Source organism: Loxodonta africana, chromosome 22 (assembly GCF_030014295.1).
Source record: "Loxodonta africana isolate mLoxAfr1 chromosome 22, mLoxAfr1.hap2, whole genome shotgun sequence".
Taxonomy (NCBI): Eukaryota; Metazoa; Chordata; class Mammalia; order Proboscidea; family Elephantidae; genus Loxodonta; species Loxodonta africana.
Window position 1 is genome coordinate 24,600,131 of NC_087363.1, and position 25,625 is coordinate 24,625,755.

The window sequence follows — 25,625 nt, forward strand, 5'->3', positions numbered from 1 at the left end:
ACACCTTCTGGAAACAAGCTGTTAGCACTGCAGATCCTCCAACATTCCAGGTAGGGGTTCAATACCCGTGTATGCAAGCACTATAATCAGTTAAAAGGGTAAATAAATCTTTAAATTGATGAGTCATTTATTTTCACTCTTTTCAATCTCAGTAATTCCAAGAAAACATTTTTACCACTCTTACTCAACCTGGCCTTCAGTTTTCTGGTTACCCCTGTCACAACTGTCCCTGCTCCCTACTGACGGTTGCCAGCCTCTCCCTACAACAGACTACACACCAGGAATACCTCCAGTTCTCATCTCCTCATCCTGGACTGCTTCAGCAGTCTCCCTCGGCACCCCGCCCCCCGCCCCCGCCTTTGCTGTTCAAATTTCTCAGCAAGATGTTCAAAAGTCCTCACGACTTGCTTCCCCCAAGCCTTACAAAGCAGCTGATGTGATGTGTCTTCCGCGATGTACACCCGGGCGCCAGCCAAGGACCCTCACTCACCAACCCCCATATTAGCTATGCTCCTCCGTGTGTCTGTATGGCTCCGAGCTCAAAGACTGTCAACGAATTCCTCTGCCTTTGCACAAGCTCTCTGCTCTCGCATTTCCCACCAAATACTTACTGGGCACCAACCACGTGCCAGGCAATGCCTAGGCAAAGAACGTAACAAAGCGAGTCGGGCCAAGTTCATTAGCTGGCCCACCTGGCGGGAACTGCGCCCCACCAGGCTCCGGAATCGCACATCCAGTCCTCTCAGTCCAGCCACCCGCGCAGCGCAGCGCAGCGCCGCGCCGGACCTCCGCCCTGGCCCTCCCTCCCGCCTCAGGGCTCCCAAGCCAGGCGACCCCCACTAGCTGAGCCCCGCTTCCTCCTCGCGTAGAGACCCCGGCAAGTGCTGTAAAAAGACAACCGCCACCGGTAGATCGGCCCTCCCTCTAATCGCCCCGCCTCGGGCCTCGGCCGGTGAGCCAGCCAGCTAAAGAACCCGCTTTAAAACGCGGGGCGCGGCCTCACTGCGGCCATATAGTAGTGCGAGGACCCCAAGGCTGACTGCCCGGTGGAGCGCCTGAAGGACCCCGCCTGGGCCTCGCAGGCTGACTAGCGCGGAGCCTGGCGGCCGGGCGTCACCGCTGGAGGACCAGGTGAATCCCGACCCCGACTCAGGCTGGAGCGGGGCTTCGAATAGCCTGGGGTCTGGGTTGGGCTTGGACCCCTGGTAGGAGAGGCGAGGATCGCGCGTCTGAAGGTTTAGGGAAGTGGAAGGTTCTGGGGGGCCGGTCAGGAGCTGAGGTGGTGCGCCCGAGGGTCTGGAGAGGCCCGACCGCGGGTGTGGGGCGGAGACGTCGCTGAGGGGGCTACAGGTCCGGACCGCGCGCGGGTGGGAGTACAGCCACCTGGGCCGCTGCCTCGGATGGCTGGACGCCTCAGATGTTGGGGACAAATGCCCAGGCCACTTCTAAAATTTGTAACTCTCATGGAGTGACGCTTTAAGTTGAGTAAGTTTCTCGGCTTCTCAGCATTTGTTGTAAACCAAGAGCCACGACAGCCATAATTTAGCTGGGATTAGGAAAGGAACTTTGTCCTCTCTCTACAGGCAGCGTGCCCGCCCTGGGAATCCCCTAGCAGCCTGATTTGGAATGGATGGAGCAGGATCGTTCACTGATTCATTTCACCAAATAGCTATTGAGGGGCAGCTGCGTGGGAGGCATTCTGCACAGGTACTGAGGATATGGTGGTGAGCAAAACAGACCTCTTCTTTCATGGAGCTGACATTCTAGTGGTGGAGACATAGAAATGAAATAACTACCTATAAAATTCCAAACTGAAGAACGTGTGCAAGGAGCAGTGAGAAGGTATAACAGGGGAAGTGAGCTAAGATCTACTGGGTGAGATGAAGGTATCCAGGGAAAGCACATTCTGGACTAGGAAAGACCCCACAGAAAGGCTGGCAGGCCAGAAAGTCTTTTGGAAACGAAAGGTGCATGAGGCTGAAGCAAAAGAAAGCTAAGGAGTGTGGGGTTCCAGATGAGACTGGAGAGCTACGCAGGGCCCAGATCCCGTAAAGCCTGGTAGACCATGATAAGGATCAGGGCTTTTATCCAGAGAGCTGAGTACACTTTAAAGGGTTAAAGAAAGACAGGATTAAATTTGCATTTCTCATTCACTCTGGCTGCTGTGTAGAGACTCTCGTAGCGGGTCGCAAAAGTAAAAACTGGGAAACCAGTGAGGAGGCTGCTGCAGAGTCCAAGGAGTGATGATGGTGTCTTGGACAGTGGCAATTTAGAGGGAGAGAACTGTATGGGTTTGAGAGATAATTGGGCGGGAAAATTGCCAGGACTGGCAATAGTATGGGTATGGAGGGTGAGGAAAGGATGGCCCCCTAGATATCTGGCAAAGATTACATTTGCTCTTGGGTTACTCACCATCTGGGAAATTAGGGAGAGTGGCTTGGCTGATCTTGTACTGCTTAGACTGAACTTGGCTTTGCGTTTGGAGTACAGCATCAAACTAAAAGCTATAGGAAGGACATGAGTACAAGAGACCGTGGCATAGCTTCCTCATTTGGACCAGACCCTAGCATCACCTTTAATGTGATTGCTAGGCTACCTTCAGGCTAAGAAAAATGAGAGAGTTGTCCAGACTCTGTCCTTGCATGTGTTCATGGAAACCTTCTCTATTTGTTGGAAGATTTAGGGGTTCTATCAGATAATCTTTTGAGACTTAGCCTTTACTCCACCAAAGGTGATCAACTTCTCAAATATAAATTGAACTTTGCAGTTGGAAGAGACCTCAGAGTCTTCTAGCCCAGTTTCTAAAATACTTTTTATGTTCAGTATATCATTTCCACAGTTATTTATTGGGCTTTTATACCATACTAGACACTAGGGATGCAGAGACAAGTTAACTTAGTCAACAAAAGTGATTGAGCACCTTTGTACCAGGCACTGTTCCAGCTACTTCAGCTACAAACTCACTTTGAAGTTGCGTGTCTATAAATCTTGCTGTTGTGGACAGCTGAGTGTATTAAAAGGTCTGACATAGAGGTGATTCTGACCAATCAAAGATAAAAGATGCTGTGTATCTCTTAGACTTTTTGGTATCCTGGCAACATCGCAATTCTTGTCCATCAGTCTTCCAATTCTAGAATTGTTGGGGAGAACACTCTGGGATAGAGGGCTTTAAGAGGGGAATCAGTTATTATACCCTTGTGACCAGCCTGTTTGGGACTGTAAATTGTAAATCCTCTATAAAACACAAAAGAAAGTTAAGAAGGGAAAAGTGCATTGGTAGAAACGGGTAGTGTTTAAACTTGAGTTTCTCCATCATAGGCTAGCATTCACACAGACCAGATTATGTACTCCACAGGGCAACTTGAATGCCCACTCCATACCCCTCCACATAAATCCCATGACCCCAACTGAGCAATTAAATAAAATAATGTATACAACCTTGCTGTGTAACTGTCAAGTGTTTTATGAGTGTCAGAAGTGAAGAGACTGGTTGGCTTGCAAGATAACACAGCTCCAGAGTAGGGAGGGGTGGAGTACAGCTCTGGTAGGTCCCTAATCCAGCTATCTGATGGCAGGAGTGAGATGGCCTCCATCTTACGAAGCCCTCAGGCTCTCCAGCTCACTCTTGCCCTGATCAAGCCTGATGCAGTTGCTCACCCACTGATTATGGAGGTAAGAATGAATCCTCAGCCTCTACTGTACGCCCTGGACACTGCTAGCATTTCAGGTGCCTTTTGGGGTGATTGACTACAAAGTCCCATGCTAGATCCTGTGGTGACAAAGCTAGGAGCCATGGACCCTGACTCTAAGAAGACAGTCCTGGAGTTAAAGGTGGGAAATCTTGAACGGGGTGTGTGATTTTAGACTTCTGTTTACCACAGTGTGACAAGTCCTAAATAAGTAGCACCAATACGTAAGGCCACTGTGGGGCAGGGGAGGACCAGAATAACCAGGAATAGTGGCCTGGAAGTGATGGAACTCAGCTGGGCCACAAAGGAAGAGTGAGCTTCAGTTAGCGCACAGGAGGAGGATGGATTTACACACAAAGGAGATGTTGAGGCAAGAATGTGCATGAAAAAAAGAATGTGTGTGGTGGGCTTGAGGGCCACAGGTGGGCTGGGTTGGTCACACTAGAGAATTGGAAGAGGTGAAGGTCAAGAAAAGTGTAGCCTCAAGCACTGGGCTAAAGATTGTACTTCATTCCATGAATTATAGAAATCACCTAGAATCTTCTAAGTGTGGCGTGTCAGTTATAGTGTTTTTAACCTATCATATCTGATGGTTTGGAGAGAGTGGGAGAAACTTGAGGGAGGACTACTACCAAGAGACTTTTAGGATGTTCTGAGTGGTGGCTCCTGTGGGCTTGAGCTCGGGGCTGCAGGGGTGGAAGGCAGAGACGGCACTTGCTCCTGATCTAGCTGTGTGAGTGGAGGTCTTTACCTCATCCACCCTTCTTCTGTCCCACCGATGGGACAGACCCTCAAGGCCTGGGCTCTGAGGGGTCCTTATGGTTCTTTTGGTCAGCCTAGGTCTCCTGTTCACTCAAATGGCCCCTTTACCTGATTTTTATCTTTGGGATGGTTTTTATCCAGGCTGTTCATCAGCAGATTCTGAGCAACAAGTTTCTTATAGTGCGAATGAGAGAACTACTGTGGAGAAAGGAAGATTGCCAGAGGTTTTACCAAGAGCACGAAGGTAAGACCAGGAGTCTTTTGAATGGGAGGCTTCTGTATCATGAGAGGCAATCCAGAGAGATTTTACCTGAACACACAATGGCAAACCATGTGAGATTGCAGCCAGTCTTCCAAAATCTTGGTTTATATGCAAACGTTTCATGATCATCAGTCCTTTTTTAATATTTTCTAGGACAGCTCTATCTAATAATCCAAGCCAGAATCTTAATTTCAGGTCCTGACAACGATAGCAGTAGTTAACATTTAGTGAGTGTTCATTCTTTGTCACACATTGTCCTAATGCTCATCATTTCATTTAATTCTCCAGCAGTAGGTACCATGAGGTAAAATCAAACCTGTAGCCGTCAAGTCGATTCCGACTTATAGCAACCCTGTAGTACAAAGTAGCACTGCCCCATAGGATTTTCAGGGAGTGGCTAGTGGATTTGAACTGCTGACCTTTTGGTTGCCAGGTGAGTTCTTAACCACTGTACCACCAGGGCGCCAACTATGAGGTAGGTATTGTTATATCCCAAGTACACAGATTAGAAAACTGAGTTAGGAAGGTTAATAACTTACCCGAAACTGCGTAGGTTGTAAGTGACTGAGCCTGGATTCAGACCTGGGTATGCCTCATTCCAAGATCTTTGTTCTTTACTCTATTAAGTTTTTATTATTCCAGATAAGGAGGTAGAAATACAAAAAGTCCTCCTGGGCACCACTGTCTTGATGAAGGTACTGTTGCTTTGCAGGGCGTTTTTTCTATCAGCGTCTGGTGGAGTTCATGGCCAGGTACTTCTAATTTTGATTCCAGAATTTTTATCCACTGTGGCATATCTTCCCTGCACCCCTCCTCCGCCCCCTGCAAATAGATGAGTTGCTTTCATTTGCTACCGTGTAAAGTTGAAGTCTGAAGAAACATGGGCCTGAGGCTCCGACTGAGCTGACACTGACCCAGTGGCCACCTGTCCCATGGTGGTTACTGGTCCAGTGGCTGTAGAAGAGTATTGTTGGATGCTGCCTAGCTGATCTTTGTGGCCTTTCTTGCACATCAACAATGGCCCTCCATTACCTTCTATTTGAAGCAGTATTGGTACGCAGTTAGAAAGGCAAGGGAACTCTCAGGATGTACAAAGTGCCTTTATTCATGCTCTGCTTACAATGTGCCCTCCTAGACCAGATGGCCAGATTCTTGACATTTCCTCCTCTCACTCACAGTGGGCCAATTCGAGCCTACATCCTTGCCCACAAGGATGCCATCCAGCTCTGGAGAACACTGATGGGACCTACCAGAGTGTTTCAAGCACGCCATGTGGCTCCAGATTCAATTCGTGGGAGTTTCGGCCTCACTGACACCCGCAACACTACTCATGGCTCAGGTGAGTCAGCCTTGTCCGCATCCATGAATGAGGAAGGGAGGTTTGGGGTTGGTGTGCAGACTGTGTGGTGGGGCTGTGAGCCAAGTTCCCCAAAGGAACCAAGCTCCCGTTTGTGTGACTGGCCTTCGTGGCCAGAGGCAGGTGTGGCCTATGGACTTTCTTCACATGCCCAAGACTGAGAGGATGGGCAAGAGAAGTAGAGGCTTATCATGGCGATGGTTTCTAAACAGAATTATGAATACCTCTTACCTCTATCCCGTACTGGTGTGAGGACACCTTCTTTTTCTTACAGACTCTGTGATTTCAGCCAGTAGAGAGATTGCAGCCTTCTTTCCTGACTTCAGCGAACAGCGCTGGTATGAGGAAGAGGAGCCCCGGTTGCGCTGTGGCCCTGTGTGCTACAATCGAGAGGGAGGCATCCACTGTGCAGCTCGAACAGGAGGCCCAGGACCAGCCTGATGCAGGCTTGTTGATATATAAAGACTGGTGGTTTTGCCCAGCCTTTGCTCTTAGATATCTGGTCAAAAGCATTATTTTACGACTAAGGAAGCCTGGGCTCCTGGTGCCATCTCTTCTGGCACCATCACCTCACTAAGGGCCTAGTTCATCCCTGCCACCTCTTCCAGAATCTAGCTCTTTATCTACCTCTTCTCTGGAATGTTCATGTTTAAGTCAGAAGAATGGTGGACGACTAAAGCTGGCCGCCTGTTTTGGTTCCTCTTTTCGTTGAGAACTGTCTATTCTTTCCTCAAGGAGAAGGTTGCCTAATTGACTTGCCTGGTTGTAAGACCCTTGAAAAATGCAATGACTCTGTATAAGTAGCATTTAGCATATCTTCCTCAATAAAAGTCAGTGTTCTACTGAATCCTCCAGGCTGGGAGCACTTCTCTAGTGTCAGCAGCTTTCTCTCTATCTTTAGTTAGAATAATGAGACCTGCCCTGAAACCAGGTTTCTGGTCTATGCTAAGCAAAGAGAGAATTGCGTAGGATTATCTCAGTAGGCTGACAAACAAGCATACAGCTTACGTTGTGCAGAAAGGTACCCAGCAAAGGAACTGAATGTGGGCTGTGCATCCTGGCACAGGGCTGCATCTTAGAGGAAGGGGCACCTTTTATTTGAACAAAGGTGTATCTGCCCAATGGGGTATGTTTTTATTATTTGCACAAAGGCACTAAAGGTAGCCATGTCTCCCGTATAGCTGAGGTCAGCAGTTACCTGTTGCTGCATAACAAATCACCTCAAAACTTAATGGCTTAAAACAATTCATTCTTATGTTTCTGTGGGTTGGCTAGTTGCTTCTGCTAGTTGGGTGGTTCTGTTTGTCTTACCTGGACTCACTTGTGTGGCTGCATTCAGCTGATGGGTCCGTGAGGTTCATCCTGAGCTTCTTCACAGCATGGTTGTTTCGGGTTCCATGAGAGCAGGCCACAATTCGCAAGCTTGTCAAGCCTCTGCTTGTGTCGTATTTGCTGATACTGGCCAAAGCAAGTCATGTGACAAGACCCAGAGTCCTTGTGAGAAGGGAATGCACAAGGGCACGGACCCAGGAGATGTGAATCATTGGGGACTGTTACTGTGACAGTCTACCACACTGGAAGCTGGAGGTTACATCAGCTAAAGATAGTGGGCTGAAATATTTACACTATTTTACTACCTCTTGGTTTAGAGTGAAATTTCTAAGATTCTTAGAGAATCTTCCTACATCAAAATATATAAATGCGTCTGCATATGTTCCCATCACCTCCCTTCCTGTTGCAACATAGGAAGGGTCCTGCTTCCTATCTGTGATGCTTAAGATTGTGTGTCAACTTGGCTGGGCCATGATTCTCAGTGTTTTTGGCAGTTGTATAATGTTGTGATCACTTCCCTGTTGAGATTTGATACGTGATCACGCCCATGTTGGGATCTGCTATGGTACCAGTGAGGACCGGACCTGTGGCAGCTCACTGCCCCCCCACCTCAGCCCTCATCGCAATACCCTCCACCGCCTAGGTCTTTCTGCTCACCTTGCTGGGGCTTTTGCTTGTCCTGGACCCTGCAGCTGGCTCCTGTTCGTCTAACCTCCAGTTCTCGGGACTTGAGCTAACAGCTTACCTGCAGTCTTGCCTGCTGAGCTTCAGATTCCTTGTTCTTCACATTCTGCAACTGCCCTGCTCTCCAGCCTACCGGTCTTGGGTTCACCAGCCTCTGCAGCCAAGTGAATCAGGAGAGTTCTCTTTCCTGCCCCACTGACTTGGGACATTACAGCCTCTAAAATCCGAGTGACGCATTTCCTTGATATAAATCTATATATATACATAAATATACACTTTACTGGTTTTGCTTCTCTAGAGAACCCAGCCCAAGACACCGCCCAAGCCAGTCCTTCCTCTTGTGCCCTGGATCCCGTCTCTTTTCTGTGGGACCGTTCTGTTTTAGTTTTCTAGTCTCTTTTGCACCTTTTACCTTTCTCCACTGAGTCCTTCCCCTTTAAATTCTAATACGTTTTGATGTCTTCCTTCTTTCAAAATCCTTTTAAACTCATGTTTCCCTTCATCTCTGCACAGCCAAGCCCATGTCAGTTGTCTGCATTGACAGACTCATCCCCAGTTCCTCCCCAGCCAACTCCAGTCTGGCTTGCTCATCTGCCACTCTAAAGGACTGCTCTTGCCAAGGTTATAGTGACCTCCATGCTGCCACATTTAGAGGGTATTTTTCAGGCTACATCATTCCAGCCTTCTCAGTAGCATTCAACACTGCTTTGTCCCCCAGAAGCACTCTTTTTTCTGGACTTTCCTGACCCACATACCATTGGTTTTCTTCTTGCTTCTCTGGCTCTTACTGTCCTTTGTTGGCTTGTCCAAACAATTGTTTTAGTAAACTATGTATTCAAGGCATTCTGAAAAATACAGAGATGATTAAGACATGATTTGGTCCTAAGGTTACTAATTATGAAGCCGAGTAGTCAACCAACTCTAATACATGGCAAAGATAGACAAGTGCCATAACAGAGGTATAAAGTTCTGTGGAAAAACAGAGGTAAAATGTTTTACCCTGGCTGGATGAGGAGGGGGAAGGTGATGGATGGGGTGGGAAGGCTTTATAGAAGACATACTACTGGCACTAAGCCTCAAGGTCAAATAGAGTGTTGATAGAAAGCTGTAGAGCCTTTTTATTTTCAGTTCCGTCTGGGTCAGTTTGGTCTGTCTGTAGGCCAGGAAGCCTGTGATGCTTCCTGACTGATAGAGAATGGAGATCCAGACTTTTATATCTCAGTACATGGATGTTTTCTCTTTTTGGTGGCCCTGAAACCTTGGAATCGAAAATTGCCTTCATCTTCTATTTGGACCCCTTCAATTTTCAGTAGTGGTAGACTAGAAAATTTGGGCCAACCATCACACAGAGAACGGAGAAAATATAAATAACATCTATTTGAAAGCATCAGGTGGCTAACAAGTCAGTGAAGAATTTCGGGACCAAGATCCAGGACAAGAAAGGAACTCTGAAAAATTAGCCTACAGTTTGGGGCCACTTTTCTCCTAAGGGTGCCTGCTGACTCTGGAAGAGGCAGTTGAGAGGCGAGAAGCTGAGTTTTCAACATCCTCATTGGGTTAGAGAGATTCATGGATGCTGGCAGAAGACACGAGATTCCTATGTCAGAGATTATTACTCATGACAGCAGATAGCATGTTTGCATTGGTTCCATTTACCCCTTAAGTCCCATGGGGGCTACACAGACGCAGGTGGGTACTGCACATGCAGTGAGTTTGTGGTATAGTCCATTACCTTACCACAAAGAATACAACCACGGTCTAAAAATTGGGTAAAATATCCTTTATTGTTGCCATATAAATCAACTTTACATCAATACAAAATCAGCCTCAAATGGATGCCCTATCTATCTAAGATACAACTATTGGTCTCTACTCATCCAGAGCTAAAGAGAAAGAAGGAAACCAAAGACTCAAGAAACTAGTCTATAGAACCAATAGTCTACATAAACAATGACATCACCTACCTTGAGACCAGAAGTAGATGGTGCCCGGCTATCACTACCAATCGTTCCGACTAAGAACTCAATAGATGGTCCTGGATAGAATGGGAGAAAAATGTAGAACAAAACTCAAATTCCTAAAAAAAAAGACTTTAATTACAGGACTGGTAGAGACTAAATGAACCCCTGAGACTGTCATCCTGAGATACTCTTTAAACTTGGAGCTCAAACCACTCCCAGAGGTCACCTTTCAGCCAAATGACAGATCGGCCCATAAATTAAATAATACCACCTAGTATTAAAAAAAAAAAAAAAATTTTTTCTATAAGTACTATGCTTCTCAAAATAATCATCTAGAGGAAACCAAATGGTTAACATTTATCCTAGGCCAAAGATGAGAAGAATGGCGGTGGTTGGGGGGGGCCAGAGGGTGTTGGGGTGAGGGCAGGGAAGCTAGATTGATGGCAAAAACAACCAAAATAGAAATAACAAGGATGCTGATACATTGTGAAAAATGTAACCAATGTCACTGAACAATGTGTATAGAAATTGTTACGTGAGAACCTAATTCCTGTGTAAACTTTCACCCAAAACACAATAAAATATTAAAAATAACAACAACAAAAAAGACCAAACAAATAAATGTGGCAGAGGATGTAAAGAACAATAATGATGCTGAGTTGAGAGTGGGAAACTAGGCATAGATACTGAAATCCTTAGATTTGTGGGAAGTTTTAGGAGAGATGTTAAATCTATAGCCTGGCAGTCCAGGCATTCAGACTGAATGGGTGTCAGAGGAAGGACAAAATGTCTCCACAGCAATCAAGAATCCAGGATCAAGTAGCCAAGGAGTGAGAGGCAGTGGTGTGGGCTGCACTCTCTCCACAAGCTTTCCCCAACCTCCTGCTTCAGGCACATGCTGGTCTTCGTATATTCTCAGTAATCTTTTCCCCATTTTTTAAAAATCTCATACTTTCTCTTGCTCATGTATGTCTCATTTTCCAGCATCCTCTCCATTTCTGTATCCTCTCCTCCCTTTGCTCTTCCCACTGAAGCAGAAGACGGGCTAAGCTAGAAGTGAAGTTCAGGGTTTTGGCACAGTGGATGTTTTAAGAACCCAGTCTGTAGAGCCGGACTGCACCAGTCCAAATCCCAGCTCTGCCACTTACAAGATATGTGACATTGGACAATGTACATAACCTCTCTGTGTCTCAGTTTCTACATCTGTGATAATGGCACCTGCCTTCAGGGTTGTTGCAGTAAATGACTTAATAAATATAGCATTTAAATCAATGCCTGGCATACAGTAACTTTTGCTATTACTATGTGTTATAGTTAAACGATATAATATTTTGTATTTAAATGAGAACTCGAATTCTGAATTTAAAGATAAGTACTTTTTTGTCCTCAAAAATTAACCAATGGATAGACAAAAGATGGTATATCCATACAGTGGAATATTAGTCGTAAAAAAGAATGAAATGCTTAATACTTGCTACAAGGTGGATGTACCTTGAAAACATTATGCTAAGTAAAAGAAACCAGATACAATGATTCCATTTATATGAAATATTATTCAGAATAAGTAAATTCGTAAAGATAGAAAGCAGATTGGTAGTTGCCAGGTGCTGGGGTGAAGGAGGAAATGGGACTGATTGCCTAATGAGTTTTCCTCTAGGGTGATGAAATGTTTTGGAGCTAGAGGCACAAAATTCTGAATGTGCTAAATACCACAGAACTGTGTACTTTAAAATGGTTAGTTGGATGTTATGTGAATTTCATCTCAATTAAAGAAAAAAACAATGAGTCAAGTATCCTAGCCTAGCCAGTACAATAAGGCAAAAAAAGTAAAAGGCATACAGGTTGGAAAGGAAGAAATGAAACTGTCCCTATTTACAGATTACATGATTGTCTATGTAGAATTTACAAAATAATCTGCAAAAAAATTCACAATATTAATAAGTAGGCCCAGGAGGGTCATAAGACTTAAGATGAACATACAAAAATCATGTTTCTATATACTAGCAATGAACACATAGAAACTGGAGTTAAAAATATAATACCATTTATAATTACTCCAAAAAAATAAAATATCTGGGAGAAATTTAACAAAACGTATACAGGATCTGTATACTGAAAATTACAAAATGCTGATGGAATAAAGAGAAGCTAACTAAATGGAGAGGCATACCATGTTTATGGATTGGAAGACTCAAGGCAGTAAAAATGTCAGTTCTCAAAATTATAGGTTTAACTCATTTCCTCTCAAAATCTCAAAAAGACTTTCTGTAGATAAGCTTATTGTAGATAAGACAAACTTATTCTAAAATTTATATGAAAGGCAAAGGAACTAGAAGAATAAAGTGGAAGTGATCATTCCATCTCATATTAAACTTACTAGTTACTATCTGGTTACTACAATAATCAAGACAGGGTAGTAGTGGTGAGAGATATACACACTGATCAATAGAAGAGAATCAAGAACACAGAGACCAACACACACAAATACTCCAAATTGGTTTTTGACAAAGATGTAAAAGCAATTCAACAAAGGAAAGATAGTCTTGTCAACAAATGTTGCTGGAACAACTGGATATCCATAGGCAGAAAAATGAACTTTGAGCTAAAACCTAACACAAAAATTCATTCAAAATGGGTCATGGATTTAAATGTAAAATGTAAAGCTATAAAACTTTTAGAAAAAAAATAGAATATATTCAGGACCAAAGTGAGGCAAAGACCTTACACATGACACCAAAAGTATGGTCCATTAAAATAATAATAATAATAAATTGAACCTCATCAAAATTAAGTTTTTTGTATTGCACAAGACCACATCTCCTCAGGAAAATAAAAGCACAAGGAACAGTTCCTAACTCATTCCGTGAGGCTGCATTACCCTAACACCAAAACCAGATCAAGACATTAGAAAGGAAATTCAGTATTTAGAAATTCAATAATTAGATTAAATTGAGTAATTAGAAAGGAGATCAATATTCTCATAAACATAAACATCCTCAACAAAATATTAGCAAATCAAATTGAATAATGCATAAAAAGGATTATGCACCACAACCAAGTGGGATTTATTCCAGGTATGCAAGGCTGGTTCAATATTCGAAAATCAATCAATGTAATCCATTATACCAACAGGCTAAAAGTGCAAAATCGTATGATCATATCAATTGACAGAAAAAGTGTTTGACAAAATCTGACACCCATTCAAGATTAAAACAAACAAAACTGTCAGCAAACTACAAATAGAGTAGAACTTCCTCAACTGGATAAAGAACATCTACAAAAAACCTACATCTAACATCATACTTAGTGGTAAGAGACTGGACACTTTCCCCCGAAGACCAGGAACAAGGGAAGGATGTCCTCCCTTACCACGCCTATTCAACATTGTGCTGAAGGACCTAGGTAGTGCAATAAAACAAGAGAAAGAGACAAACTGTATATAGATTGGAAAGGAAAAAATAAAACTGTCTTTATTCACAGATGACATGACTGTCTATGCAGGAAATCCCAAAGAATCTATTAAAAATAATTTCTGGAACTAGGCAAGTATAGCAAGGTGACGGGATGCAAGTGCAAATACGAATGTCAATTGCTTCCCTATATACCAGCAAAAAACAATTAAAATTTTAAAATATTTTAAAAATACCATTTACAATAGCACCAAAAAAAAAAAAAATTAAATAGGTATAAATCTAACAAAACATGTACAGGATCTTTATGTAGAAAGCTACAAATCACTGATGAAAGAAATCAAAGATCTAAGTAAATGGCAAGATGTTCCAAGTTCTTGAATTGGAAGACTCAATATTGTTAACATGTCAACTCTTCTTATCTTGATCTGTAGATTCAATGCAATCTCAAGTGAAATTCCAACAAGCTGTTTTACAGATATCAATAAACTGACTCTAAAGTTTATAAGGAATGGCAAAAGACTTAAAATAGCCGACAATACTGAAGAAGAACAAAACTAGAGGACTCAAGGCTATCCGATTTAAAGCCTTACTCAAAAGCTACAGTAATCAAGACGGTGTAGTATTGGCAAATGAATAGATAGTAGATCAATGCAACCAAATAGAGAGCCCTGAAATCAACCAACACAAGCATAGTCAACTGATTTTTGGCAAAAGCATAACAGAACTTCCCTGGAGAAAGATAGCCTTTTCAACAAATGTTGATGTAACAACTCAACAGCTGTATGCAAAAAAAAAAAAAAAACCTAAATACAGGCCTCTCACCTTTCACAAAAATGGATCACAGACCTAAATGTGAAATACAAAACCATAAAACTTCTCAAAAGAAAAATAGGGAAAATCTATGTGACCTTGGGTTTGGTGGTAAGTGTTTAGATACAACACCAAAAACACGATCCATGAAAGAAAAGGAATGATAAATTGCTGCGAAAGACACTGCTAAGAGAATGAAAAGACAAGCCACAGACTGAGAGAAAACAGTTGTAAGACACATACCTGATAAAGGATTGTATCCAAAATGAACAACATAACTCAACAATAAAAATACAAAAAACCCAATTAAAAATGAGCAAAAAGTTTGAACAGACACCTCACCAAAGAAGGTATACTGATGGCAATAAGCATATGAAAAGATCCTCAACATCATTTGTCATTAAGGAAATACAAATTAAAACAATGAGATTCCAGTACAAACCTATTAGAATGAGTAAAATTTTAAAAACTGACATACCATTTACTAGCAATGACACAGCAAGAGGGATTCTCATTCATTGCTGATAGGTACAGCCACTTTGAAAGACATCTAGCAGTTTCTTAAACAAAGCTCAATATAGTCTTAACATATGTTCTAGCAGTTCAACTCCTAGGTATTCCCCAACTAATCTGAAAACTTACATCCACAGAAAAACCTGCATAAGAATGTTTACAGCAATTTTATTCATAATCCCCAAAAACTGGAAGCAATCAAGACATTCTTCGATAGATAAATGAATAAACTGTGCGAAGTCCGTACAATGGGATGCTGTTCAGCAATAAAAAGGAATGAGGTATGAAGCCATGCGAAAACAAGGAAGAATCTTAAATACATATTGTTAAGTGAAAGAAGCCAGTTTGAAAAGGCCGTTTACTGTGATGCTATTTATATGACATTCCGAAAAAAGGCAAAACTATAGAGACGGTAAACAGATTAACAGTTGCCAGGAGTTTAAGCAGCTAGGGTTTGTTGAATAGATGAAACACATGGGGGGTATCTTAGGACAGTGAAGCTGTTCAGTATGATATACAGCACAAAGAGTGAACCTTAATGTATGTAACCTTTTTTAAAAAATCATTGAGATCAGGGGATCCCAGGATGGAATACAAAATATGAAAAAACATAAAAATTATTACAACTGTATGAACAACCTTACCGAAGGAAGTGGAGAAAAATGTGCTGACCTATTTAACTTTGGAAATGAGTGCAGTCTATTAAACTAAAGACAAAAGAAACTGTACATAACTGTCATAACTGTACATAACTCTAGTTGTAGGAGCTGTATCAGTATGAATTCATGTTTAGCTTAACATAGATACACATGCACAGTTAAGTACTCAGCTGCTAACCAAAAGGTTGGCGGTTCAAATCTATCCAGAGGCACCTCAGAAGAAGGTCCTGGCAATCTACTTCATAAAGGTCACAGCTGTTGAAAACCCTACAGAGCACAAATGTACTCTGACACCCACGGGGTTATCATGAGTTGGAATCGACTCAATGGCAGCTGGTGTGGTGTGTCTATGCAGGTGTTAATATTTAAAATCATAAGAATAAACTTCAATCATTTTCTTAAAATTTAACTCAGATTTGCAAACCAGGGAAGCACCCTCCACTCAAAGTTGAGAATGTCCCCGAAAAGAGGGTTTTGGATAGGTTTTTATAATCAGAGTCAGTACAGAAGTAAGTTTTAAATAACTAGGTACAGAACAAGAAGTTACATACCTCTCCTGGGAGAGCGATTCATGTTTGATCAAGTGAACTAGGCACAGAACAAGAAGTTACATATCTCTCTTGAGAGCAATTCATGTTTGATCAAGGTGACCCCTTTTTACATCATTAAATGATTATCTTTGTGAGAAAGAACTGTTTCTTCTATTTGAAATATTTTAATAATCAACCATGCAAGACAAGGTTCTATGTGATTTGGCCATGGAAAAATTTTTAGCAGTTTTGAGTCCTAAAGTTAAGGCAAGTCAGGATAATGATTCATGGACTCTTGTTCTCAGAGCTTCCAGCAAGTCTGAAATCTGTGAGAAATTTAATTTTTTTCTTACAGTATACATTCATATATTTCCTTGCTTTGTCAACTGAAAGGACCTAAAAGGAATAACACCTCATTATAATGAGCATACCTAGTGCCCAGATCTTGGTTTCTAATACCATTCTCCAATAAATGGACCTTGGAGAAATGGCTGATTCTAGGACTGGGGCAGGAAATATACAAGATGAGCCCTGAGCAGCTAGTAGAGCCAGAAAGTAAGGAAGTAAAAAAACCAATAAACCCACAATGATAGGGGTATGTTGGAGGGACACAGAAGCCAATTGAAAGAGCTCCCAAAGCCAAAGCTGAAACAATTTGAGCAACAAAATTAAGAAAATAGTAATGGATTATAACCCAATGTATAAAGCACTATTCATGAGTCCCTTCTAATACAATGATTGAATAAATAAATAAGTGGGAAGAAATAAAAGAATCTCCCATGCAGAATTCCAAATAATTTGCATAGATATTCCACCCTCTAGGAAGTGGAAAGGAATCCCTGGGTGGCAAAAGCCTGGCCGTTCGAACTTACCCAGAGGTGCCTCAGAAGACAGGACTGGCAGTCTGCTTCCAAAAAGTCACAGTCTTGAAAACCCTGTGGAGCAGTTCTACTCTGCACACATGGGGTCTCCATAAGTCAGAATCAACTTGACGGTAACTAACAACAACATGGAGTGGAACAAAACCCACTCCTCAACCAAGTGCTGTGCATAGTGACTTCCTTCCAGAGAGTAGAGTATGGAAAGGGGGGAGGAAAGAAAATGAACAGGCAAGTCCCAGAGCGGGAGAGAATATATACAAAGCAAATATATGACAAAGGACTAGTATCCTGAGTATATAAAGAGCTTCTACAACTCGATAATATAATGACAAATGCCCAATAAAAAATGGGCCAAAAATTCAAACGGACACTTCAAAATGGAAGATATATGAACAACTAATAGGTACGTGTAAAACTGTGCAACTCATCAAATGGTACACTTGAAATTTGTTGGCATATGTAAATTTTACCTAAAAATAAATATTGAACTCCATTTAATGATATGCATGTTGAAGTACTTAGGGGTGAAACTACTGAGATCTGCAACTTACTCTGAAGTGAATCGAAACATAAGATGGATTTAAAAATGGATGTTGTTATCGTTGGCTGTTTCAGAGTCAGCCTCCCAACTCGTGGCAACCCTACGCACGAGGGGAAAAGATGGATGGATGGACGGATAAATGGATAGATACGACGTAAAGCAAATACAGTAAAAAGCTGTGGACTTCAGGTAGGGGATAGATGGGTGTTCCTCTTACAATTCTTTGAACTTTTCTGTATGTTTGAAAATTTTCATAATAAAATATTGGGGGGGGGGTTACGGGAAAATAAAGGTAGTGGTTTTCCTGTTGGGAAGTGGATTGCTTCTACACCGCCCTCATATCCGACAACCAAGTTTGACCCTTGTGGCCCTGGGTACTGAAAGCTGCCCCTTGGGCTGTTGTAACCTTCTGAAAAGAATACTGATGATCTGCTGTTTTTCCTGTTCTGTGTCCTTTCATAAGGCTAAATAAATTTAATGCTGAATTAAAGTGCACTTTGTACCAAGAACTTTATTGTCAGTCCAACCTAAGACCACTCTTTGTGACTGCTACAAGCTAGCACTTAGTCATAGCTTTTCCTATGCTATTTAATAGTTTTAACTGTTCATTATAATTACTACCAGTGTCATTATTGTCTGTTTCTAGGCATTATTTCCTAAATAATCTTGGCTCTTCGAGAATGACGGTGTACTTACAATTCTGTTTGGCTATAACACAGTCCTGTACCTAGGAATCAAGAACTCAAACTTCTGGTTTAGAAGAGAAAATTGGGGTTGGGGAGGGAGGGAAGGAGAGCATGCAGCATCAGACCAAAGGAGTAAATTGTATGGGGTTCTTCATCCAAAAACATAAGCCCATTTCCTAGAGTTGGAAAATTTGTTCTCTTATCATTGGGTAGAATTTTCTGGAAGAACAGTCAAGAAGGCACAATAGAAAATTCATGATCTGAGAGTCAAAGAAATTTGGGTTCAAATTCTGGCTCTACCATTTAGCCAGCCATGTGTGACTGTGAGTCATGTAAGCCTTGTAAACCAGATTATCTCCTCCCTCAAATGGGGATACTACCACCCATCTCATATAGTTGTTGTTGTTGTTGTTTTTAATTTTATTAATTTTGTTGTTGTTAAAAACATACACAGCAAAACATACACCAATTCAACAGTTTCTACATGTACAATTTAGTGACGTTTATACTCTTCAAATTGTTCAAACATTCTCACCATCCTTTTCTGAGTTGTTCCTCATGAACATATATAGCTGATTTAAAGATTTAAACATAGAACTTTAAAAATATTTAAACATAGGTATTTTTGGATTAATTAGTATAATGTCTTGGGTTTGCTTCAAAATAATCCCATGAGGGTGGGAGTGAAAATGAAACAAAATTGGCCATGAGTTGGTAATTGTTGAAGCTGGATGATGGGTACAAGAGGATTCATTAAGTCTTTTTTTCTATTTTTATATGTGGTTGGCAATTTCCATAACAATAAGTTTAAGAGAAGTACAATGTGCAAGATCAGACTATTAGATACTATTTAAAAATCCGTTGCTATCGTCGCGTCAATTCCAACTCATAGCGACCCTATAGGACAGAGTAGAACTGTTCCATGGAGTTTCCAAGGAGCACCTGGTGGATTCAAACTGCTGACCTTTTGGTTAGCAGACATATCTCTTAACCACTACACCACCAGCGTTTCCTTAGATACTATTAAGTAATATAATTACAATGTTTGTGTGAATGTTGACAGAGGGAATTTTAATAATGTGTTTTAGGACTTTAATAACCCCAGGTTTTTATAAAGTCACCCTTATAGTTTATACCATGTCCTGAATTCTTAGTATTAAGCCTGGTTATGTTTTACTGTAAACTCAAAAAAGTTTAAATACCAAGATTAAATACCATTATAAAGTGCCTAGCACAATGGCTAACAAAAGGCATGACATCTCAATATTGATCTCTTCCTCTCTTCCCAACAGAGATGTGCTGATTCTCTGGGAAATGGGCCAGCATTTTGGAAGAGAGGGAGGTGGCTCCAACTCACCAGGTAGCTGGGCTTCCCTTCCTCCTCTCAGGGCCAGGCAGAATTCTTAGAAAACAGAGATGGGGAAAGGAAAAGCAGCCTTGAGAACCCAGGCCTACCATGATTACTGAGAACTCTTCTGAGCCTCAGCTCTGGCCACTTGTGCCCTCTTGCCTGAACCCAGGCCCCCAGCTTCTCTCATCTCTTGCTTTATACTTGAGACAACTTCTCAATGGTCTCCACCTCTTCCCTATTTACTTATGTTTTTAGAGAAATACTTAATTAAATACAATAGATAAATTCTAATCACCCATGATCTTTCCACCCTAAAAGTTCTATTGCAACACAGCAATGCCCGTTCATTTAGACATTGTCTATGGCTGCTTTCACACAGGAGCAGAGTAGTTCCAACAAAGACTATATGGCCCACAAGGCCTGAAATATTTACCTCTGGCCTTTTATAGAAAAAGTTTGCCAGGTCCTGTTCTAGGCTACCCTTCTTCTTTGTTGTTTTTTACATCTAAAGTCATTTGCTCTGGACTCTGATCTTCTTCTCCAAGGTCTTTGCCATTATTGTAGTGATTTGACCTTTAAGGGGCATAAGTGGCAACTATGCATCTTCAGGTATTGTTTTCATATTTCTTTGATTCCAAGTTTTCGCTGCCTGCATTACATACCTTCAATTTAACAGCTGGTTGATTGTTGTTGGATTTGAGGCCCTCAGGCCCCATTAGTTTGAAGCCCCCCTTTGGCTCACTCTAACATGGACTTCAGCTGATCCTCCAACAAGTCTCCAGGGCTGCTAGGGAAGGGCTTGTCAAGTCACATCCTGGTTTTCTCCAAGACCTGCTATATGGCCTTCCTGTAAGAAACCAGCTTATTGAAGGTGACCAGGTTAAAGTACTGGCTGAACAGACCTACAGCCACCAACTTGCCCACAGAGACCTTGGGGAATGCACCATCACCCAATCACTGGGCTGGTGCTGAAGGTGGCCATGACAGGCCACCAGGAAAAGCCATTTATCTTTTCTCAGTTGAGATTCTGTCCTGATCCCACGTTGTCCTTGAATCTCAGTCCCCTGTATTTTCCTGCAGGGACTCTAAACACTCCTGTTGGATACCCTGGTTCAGGCAGGGGCACTGGGCTTTGTTGCTCTGGGGGATGCCACATTTTAGTTGGTGGAGAGGTAGGCCAGGAACTTGGTAGTTGAAGACTCATTGGGGAAGTCATACACAGAATTGTAGTCTACCAGCTTCAGGTGAAACATGGGGAGGGCTTATGCTTCTCCCAGCTGGAAGCACAGTTGATATTTCAGGTTCAATAACTGGGCTTTCAGGTGGAGTCCTGGTTCTACAAAAAAGGAGTCTTGATGTCACTGAGTGTCAGAGCCATATCCATCTCTCTCTTCAATACCCAACCACCCATCAAATCTTGAGTATAACTTAGCAGACTGGAAAGCTCTCTCTTGGACAATCATGAACTTGCTCTGAGGGATGTTAATGGTCTCCTGGACTAGGGCAAGGGAACATTCTTAGCATCAGAGGACTGGCTGATGTAGGCCCTGTTGGTAGTATGAGTATTCCCTTTGACTGGCATTCTCCCCTCCATTGAGTCATCTGGTTCCTCTTCATTGTTTCCCTAAGTAGAGGGGTTCAAGTTCGCTCAGTTTAAAATAGTGGTAAAAGTTGACTCAATAGCATTGTGTTTGGTTTAGTTTTGGTATACCTGTGGTTATAATCCCATTTGGGAATGGGTTTTATTTGTTGTGTTAATGAGACAGTAATGGTGTTTTAAATCAATCTCTTGAGATATGAAAGAGTAGATTAAGCAAGCAAGCAAGCAAGCAGAGAGGGGAAGATATACAACACATGGTCACCAAGGAACCTAGTAGTAAAACCCATTGCCATCGAGTTGATTTCAACTCATAGAGATCTTGTAGGACAGAGTAGAACTGCCCCATAGGGTTTCCAAGGAGTGGCCTGTGGATTCAAACTGAGAACCTTTTGGTTAGTTGCTGTGCTCGTAACCACTGTCATATGTACTCAAAAATAAAGTTACACAGGCAGTGTAGCCTCACTGTGTGTGTGTTTTTGAAGTGTTCTTATGGAGAAAAGAGGAAATTTAACTACTTATATCTTTATTTATCGAATAGTTACCAAGCAAGGCATCATGCCAAAAAGTTCTCCTCACAAAGCATATAGCCTAGTGAATTAATCTTATTTTTTCTTAAAGACGATAGAGGAAAGATTAATAAACTTTTCCACTCATCGTTTATCCATTCATTAAAACATGAGAGTGACAGTAATATACAAAACACTGCACAAGGTGAAGGCATACGAAGCAGAATTTTACCACAACGAGGTTTCCAAAACTAGGACCTACCCAATGTTCTGATTTACGATTGTAGGTAGTGGGTTCCTGCCGCTGGAGGTGTTCAAGCAAAAGGTGGGAGAACAGCTCTTTGGCATGGCAAAGAATCCATCCTTATATTGAAATAGGGAAAAGAATAAAGAATCTCTGGCGTTCTATTACATGCCCAGCACTCCACATACATCATCTATCTCTGCAACCATCTTTGAAGAAGGAACCGTTACTTTTTCAGTTTATAGGTAGAAACACTGAGATCGAGAAGTTAGGAAACATTCCAAACATCAGAGAGCTAGGTGTGCATGTGGGTATTGCTTTAGATATTTTACTTTGCTTAATTCCATTCATCTGAGGCAAATTAACCACTGTATATCATAGTTGACACCCTCTCCCACTTGTTCCTCGTGGGAAAAAATCTCTCTAGGTTATGACATAGGGAGAAAACATGAGAGGCCTGAAGTAGGATAATGTTCAAAAGCTCAACCCTCAACTCCCCAACAAGATCTGATCCACCCAGGAAAGAAGTGTGATGTCCCTATTTTCCTTCTACCATCATCCTATCAGGTTAACCCATTACCAAAAATCAAACCAACTTCCACTGAGTCGATTCCAATTCATAGTTACACTATAGAACAGAGTAGAAATGCCCCATAGAGTTTCCGAGGCTGTAAATCTTTGTGGAAGCAGACTGCCACATCCTTCTCCTGTGGAGCAGCTGGTGAGTTCAAACTGCCACCATTTTGGGTAGCAGCCAACTGCTTAACCACTGTGCCACCAGGGCTCCTTTCGCTGATCCATTAGGAACTCACATTGCCTTCTAAACTGACTTTGAATCACCTAAAAAATTATTCACTAATTGAAAACTGGGAAAGATACCTTATGATATAAAGATCTGGCAGCTTTTAACTCCAAGTAATAGAACTTCGCACACTAATAGTGGAATAATCTAACACTGTGTACATCCTGATGAGATGTAATATGAAGAACACGACATCACTTATAAAGATTTCTTGCCAAAAAAATGTAATAAAGACTTTATATCTAAGTTCCCATTTATAAGAAATAAAGGGGATAGAGAAAAATTTAAGCACTACCAGGACAAATCCAAAAGGTAGGACTTTCCAAAGACGACTGCCCTGGTCTCTTCAATAAGTCAGTATAATGAAAAAAAAAAAATACAGAATTATGGTTCTGGGTGGAAAACAGAAAGAACCAGCAATAATAAACAAAAGAAGTGATTAGAATCTAGTTTTTCTAAGGGTAGAAAAAAATCAAAGACATCTTAGGAAAATATGAATAGGATATCAGGTGATACTATGGAATTATTTTTAGTGTGATAATGGAATTATGCTTATGTGGGAGATCTTATTCTTAGAGGATGCATGCTGAACTCTTTAGGAATGAAATGTTATAATGGCTGCAAATTACATTCAAACAGTTTAGCCACACACACGTCAGGCACATGCACACACAAATGCACATATAAAGGAAGACAGGAAACACCACCGGGCAGTTCTACTCTGACCTTTAGGGTCGCTATGAGTCAGAATCAACTCGACAGCAATAGGTTTGGTTTTTTTGGTTTATGGGCAAAGTATTGAATAACACAGGAAACATCAAAAGAAGATGGAAGGAATACACAGAGTCACTGCACCAAAAAGAATTGGTTGACATTCAACCATTTCAGGAAGTAGCATATGATCAAGAACCAAGGGTACTGAAGGAGGAAGTCCAAGCTGCACTGAAGGCATTGGTGAAAAACAAGGCTCCAGGAATTGATGGAATACCAGTTGAGATGTTTCAACAAACAGATGGAACACTGGAAATGCTCACTCATCTATAGCAAGAAATTTGGAAGACAGCTACCTGGCCAAGCAAATGGAAGAGAACCATATTTGTGCCCATTCCTAAGAAAGGTGATCCAACAGAATGCAGAAATTATTGAACAGCATCATTAGTGTCACATGCAAGTGAAATTTTGCTGAAGATAATTCAAAAATTGTTGCAGCACTCCTATAGGGAACTGCCAGAAATTGAAGACAGATTCAGAAGAAGACGTGAAACCAAGGATTTCATTGCTGATGTCAGATGGATCTTGTCTGAAAGCAGAGAATACCAGAAAGATGTTTACCTGTGTTTTATTGACTGTGCAAAGTCATTTGACTGTGTGGATCATGGCAAATTATGGATAACATTGCAAAGAATGGGAATTCCATATCATTTAATTGTGCTCATGAGGCACCTGTACATAGACAAAGAGGCAAGTTGGAACAGATCAAGGGCATATTGCGTGGTTTAAAATCAGGAAAAGTGTGTGTCAGGTTTGTGTCCTTTCACCACACCTATTCAATCTGTATGCTGAGAAAATAATCTGAGAAGCTGAACTAAATAAAGAAGAAGGCAGCCTCAGGAGGAAGACTCCTTAACAACCTGCAATATGCAGATGACACAACCTTGCTTGCTGAAACCGAAGAAGACTTGAACAACTTGCTGATGAAGTCAGACTACACTCTTCAGTATGGATTACATCTCAACATAAAGAAAACAAAAATCCTCACAACTGGACCAATAAGCAGCATCATGATAAATGGAGAAAATATTGAAGTTGTCAAGAATTTCATTTTGCTTGGAACCAAAACCAACACACATGGAAGCAGCAGTCAAGAAATCAGATGACGTATTGCATTGAGCAAATCTGCTGCAAAAGACCTCTCTTAAATGTTAAGAAGCAAAGATGTCACTTTGTGGACTGAGGTGTATATGAGACTGTTGAAAATACCATGGCATTTTCAACAGTCTCATATACGTGCAAAAGCTGGACAATGAATAAGGATGACTGAAGAAGAATTGATGCATATGATTATGGTATTGGCAAGAAGTGTTGAATATACTATACACTGCCAGAAGAACGAAGAGACCAGTCTTGGAAGAGGTGTAGCCAGAGTGCTCCTTGGAGGTGAGGATGGCAAGATTTAGTTTCCCATACCTCAGATGTGTTGTCAGGAGGGGCCGGTCCCTGGAGAAGGATGTCATGCTTGGTGAAGTGGAGGGTCAGTGAAAGAAAGGAGGGCCTTCAGAGAGATGGATTGGCACAGTGACTACGGCGATGGGCTCGAGCATAGCAGGGATTGTGGGGACAGAGTAGGACCAGGCTATGTTTCATTCTGTTGTACATGGGGTCACTGTGGGTCACGGCCAACTTGATGGCACCTAACAACGACAACAACATTACTGCAAATAAGACTAGCTTTGAGTCTAGATAAAAATTGTAGCAGATTTCTCTTCAGAAACCATGCAAGCCAGAAGACAATGGGATAACATCTTTAATCGCTGAAATTAAAAATATCAACAAAAAACTCTATACACAATGAAAATATTCATAAACGAAGTAGAAAAAAGTCAGAGCTTATTATCAGAAAACCTGTACTACAAGAAATGTTAAATGAAGCTCTTCATATAAAAAACATGGTCCCAGATTTACAAAAAGAAATGAAAATGGTATAAGTTAAATCTTCCTTAATTTTCAATTGCTCCATAAAGATAACTACCTGAAGCAAAATAGCATCAATGTATTGTGTGTTTATAGAATATGTAAAAGTAAATATATGAAAACAAAGGATGGGAGAAAGGAATTAGAAGTCTATTGTATATTTTTATAAGTTTATTGTTGAAAGATCATTAAACCACTACACAAGTGGCAGCATGGCATCAGACCTCGTTTAACTTCACAAAGGGGAGGAGAGAGAATCAAGATCATCAGCCCAAGTCTGATTCCTATAAGGTGAGAAAGTCAGACATACGTCCTCTATCCTGCCTTTTTACCAGTTCTGATACCAGCCGT

The 25,625-nt window shown here is 41.6% G+C and overlaps 1 protein-coding gene across 4 annotated transcripts; it reads left to right on the plus strand.

Annotated features, from left to right (window-relative positions):
• Nucleotides 1-1,031: 1,031 nt before the first annotated feature.
• NME6 (NME/NM23 nucleoside diphosphate kinase 6) lies at nucleotides 1,032-16,225 on the plus strand. Of its 4 annotated transcripts, none has more exons than XM_023547761.2 (6): nucleotides 1,032-1,131; nucleotides 1,584-1,707; nucleotides 4,593-4,695; nucleotides 5,426-5,465; nucleotides 5,892-6,052; nucleotides 6,345-16,225. In XM_023547761.2, the coding sequence occupies exons 2-6, from the start codon at nucleotides 1,627-1,629 to the stop codon at nucleotides 6,509-6,511; spliced, it is 552 nt and encodes a 183-aa protein (XP_023403529.2). In that variant the 5' UTR covers nucleotides 1,032-1,131; nucleotides 1,584-1,626; the 3' UTR covers nucleotides 6,512-16,225. The 4 variants fall into 4 exon arrangements, with proteins under 4 accessions (XP_023403529.2, XP_064130673.1, XP_023403530.2 ...); XM_064274603.1 differs by lacking the exon at nucleotides 1,032-1,131 and adding an exon at nucleotides 1,146-1,245 and having other exon boundaries at nucleotides 1,588-1,707; XM_023547762.2 differs by lacking the exon at nucleotides 1,032-1,131 and adding an exon at nucleotides 1,281-1,485.
• Nucleotides 16,226-25,625: the final 9,400 nt, after the last annotated feature.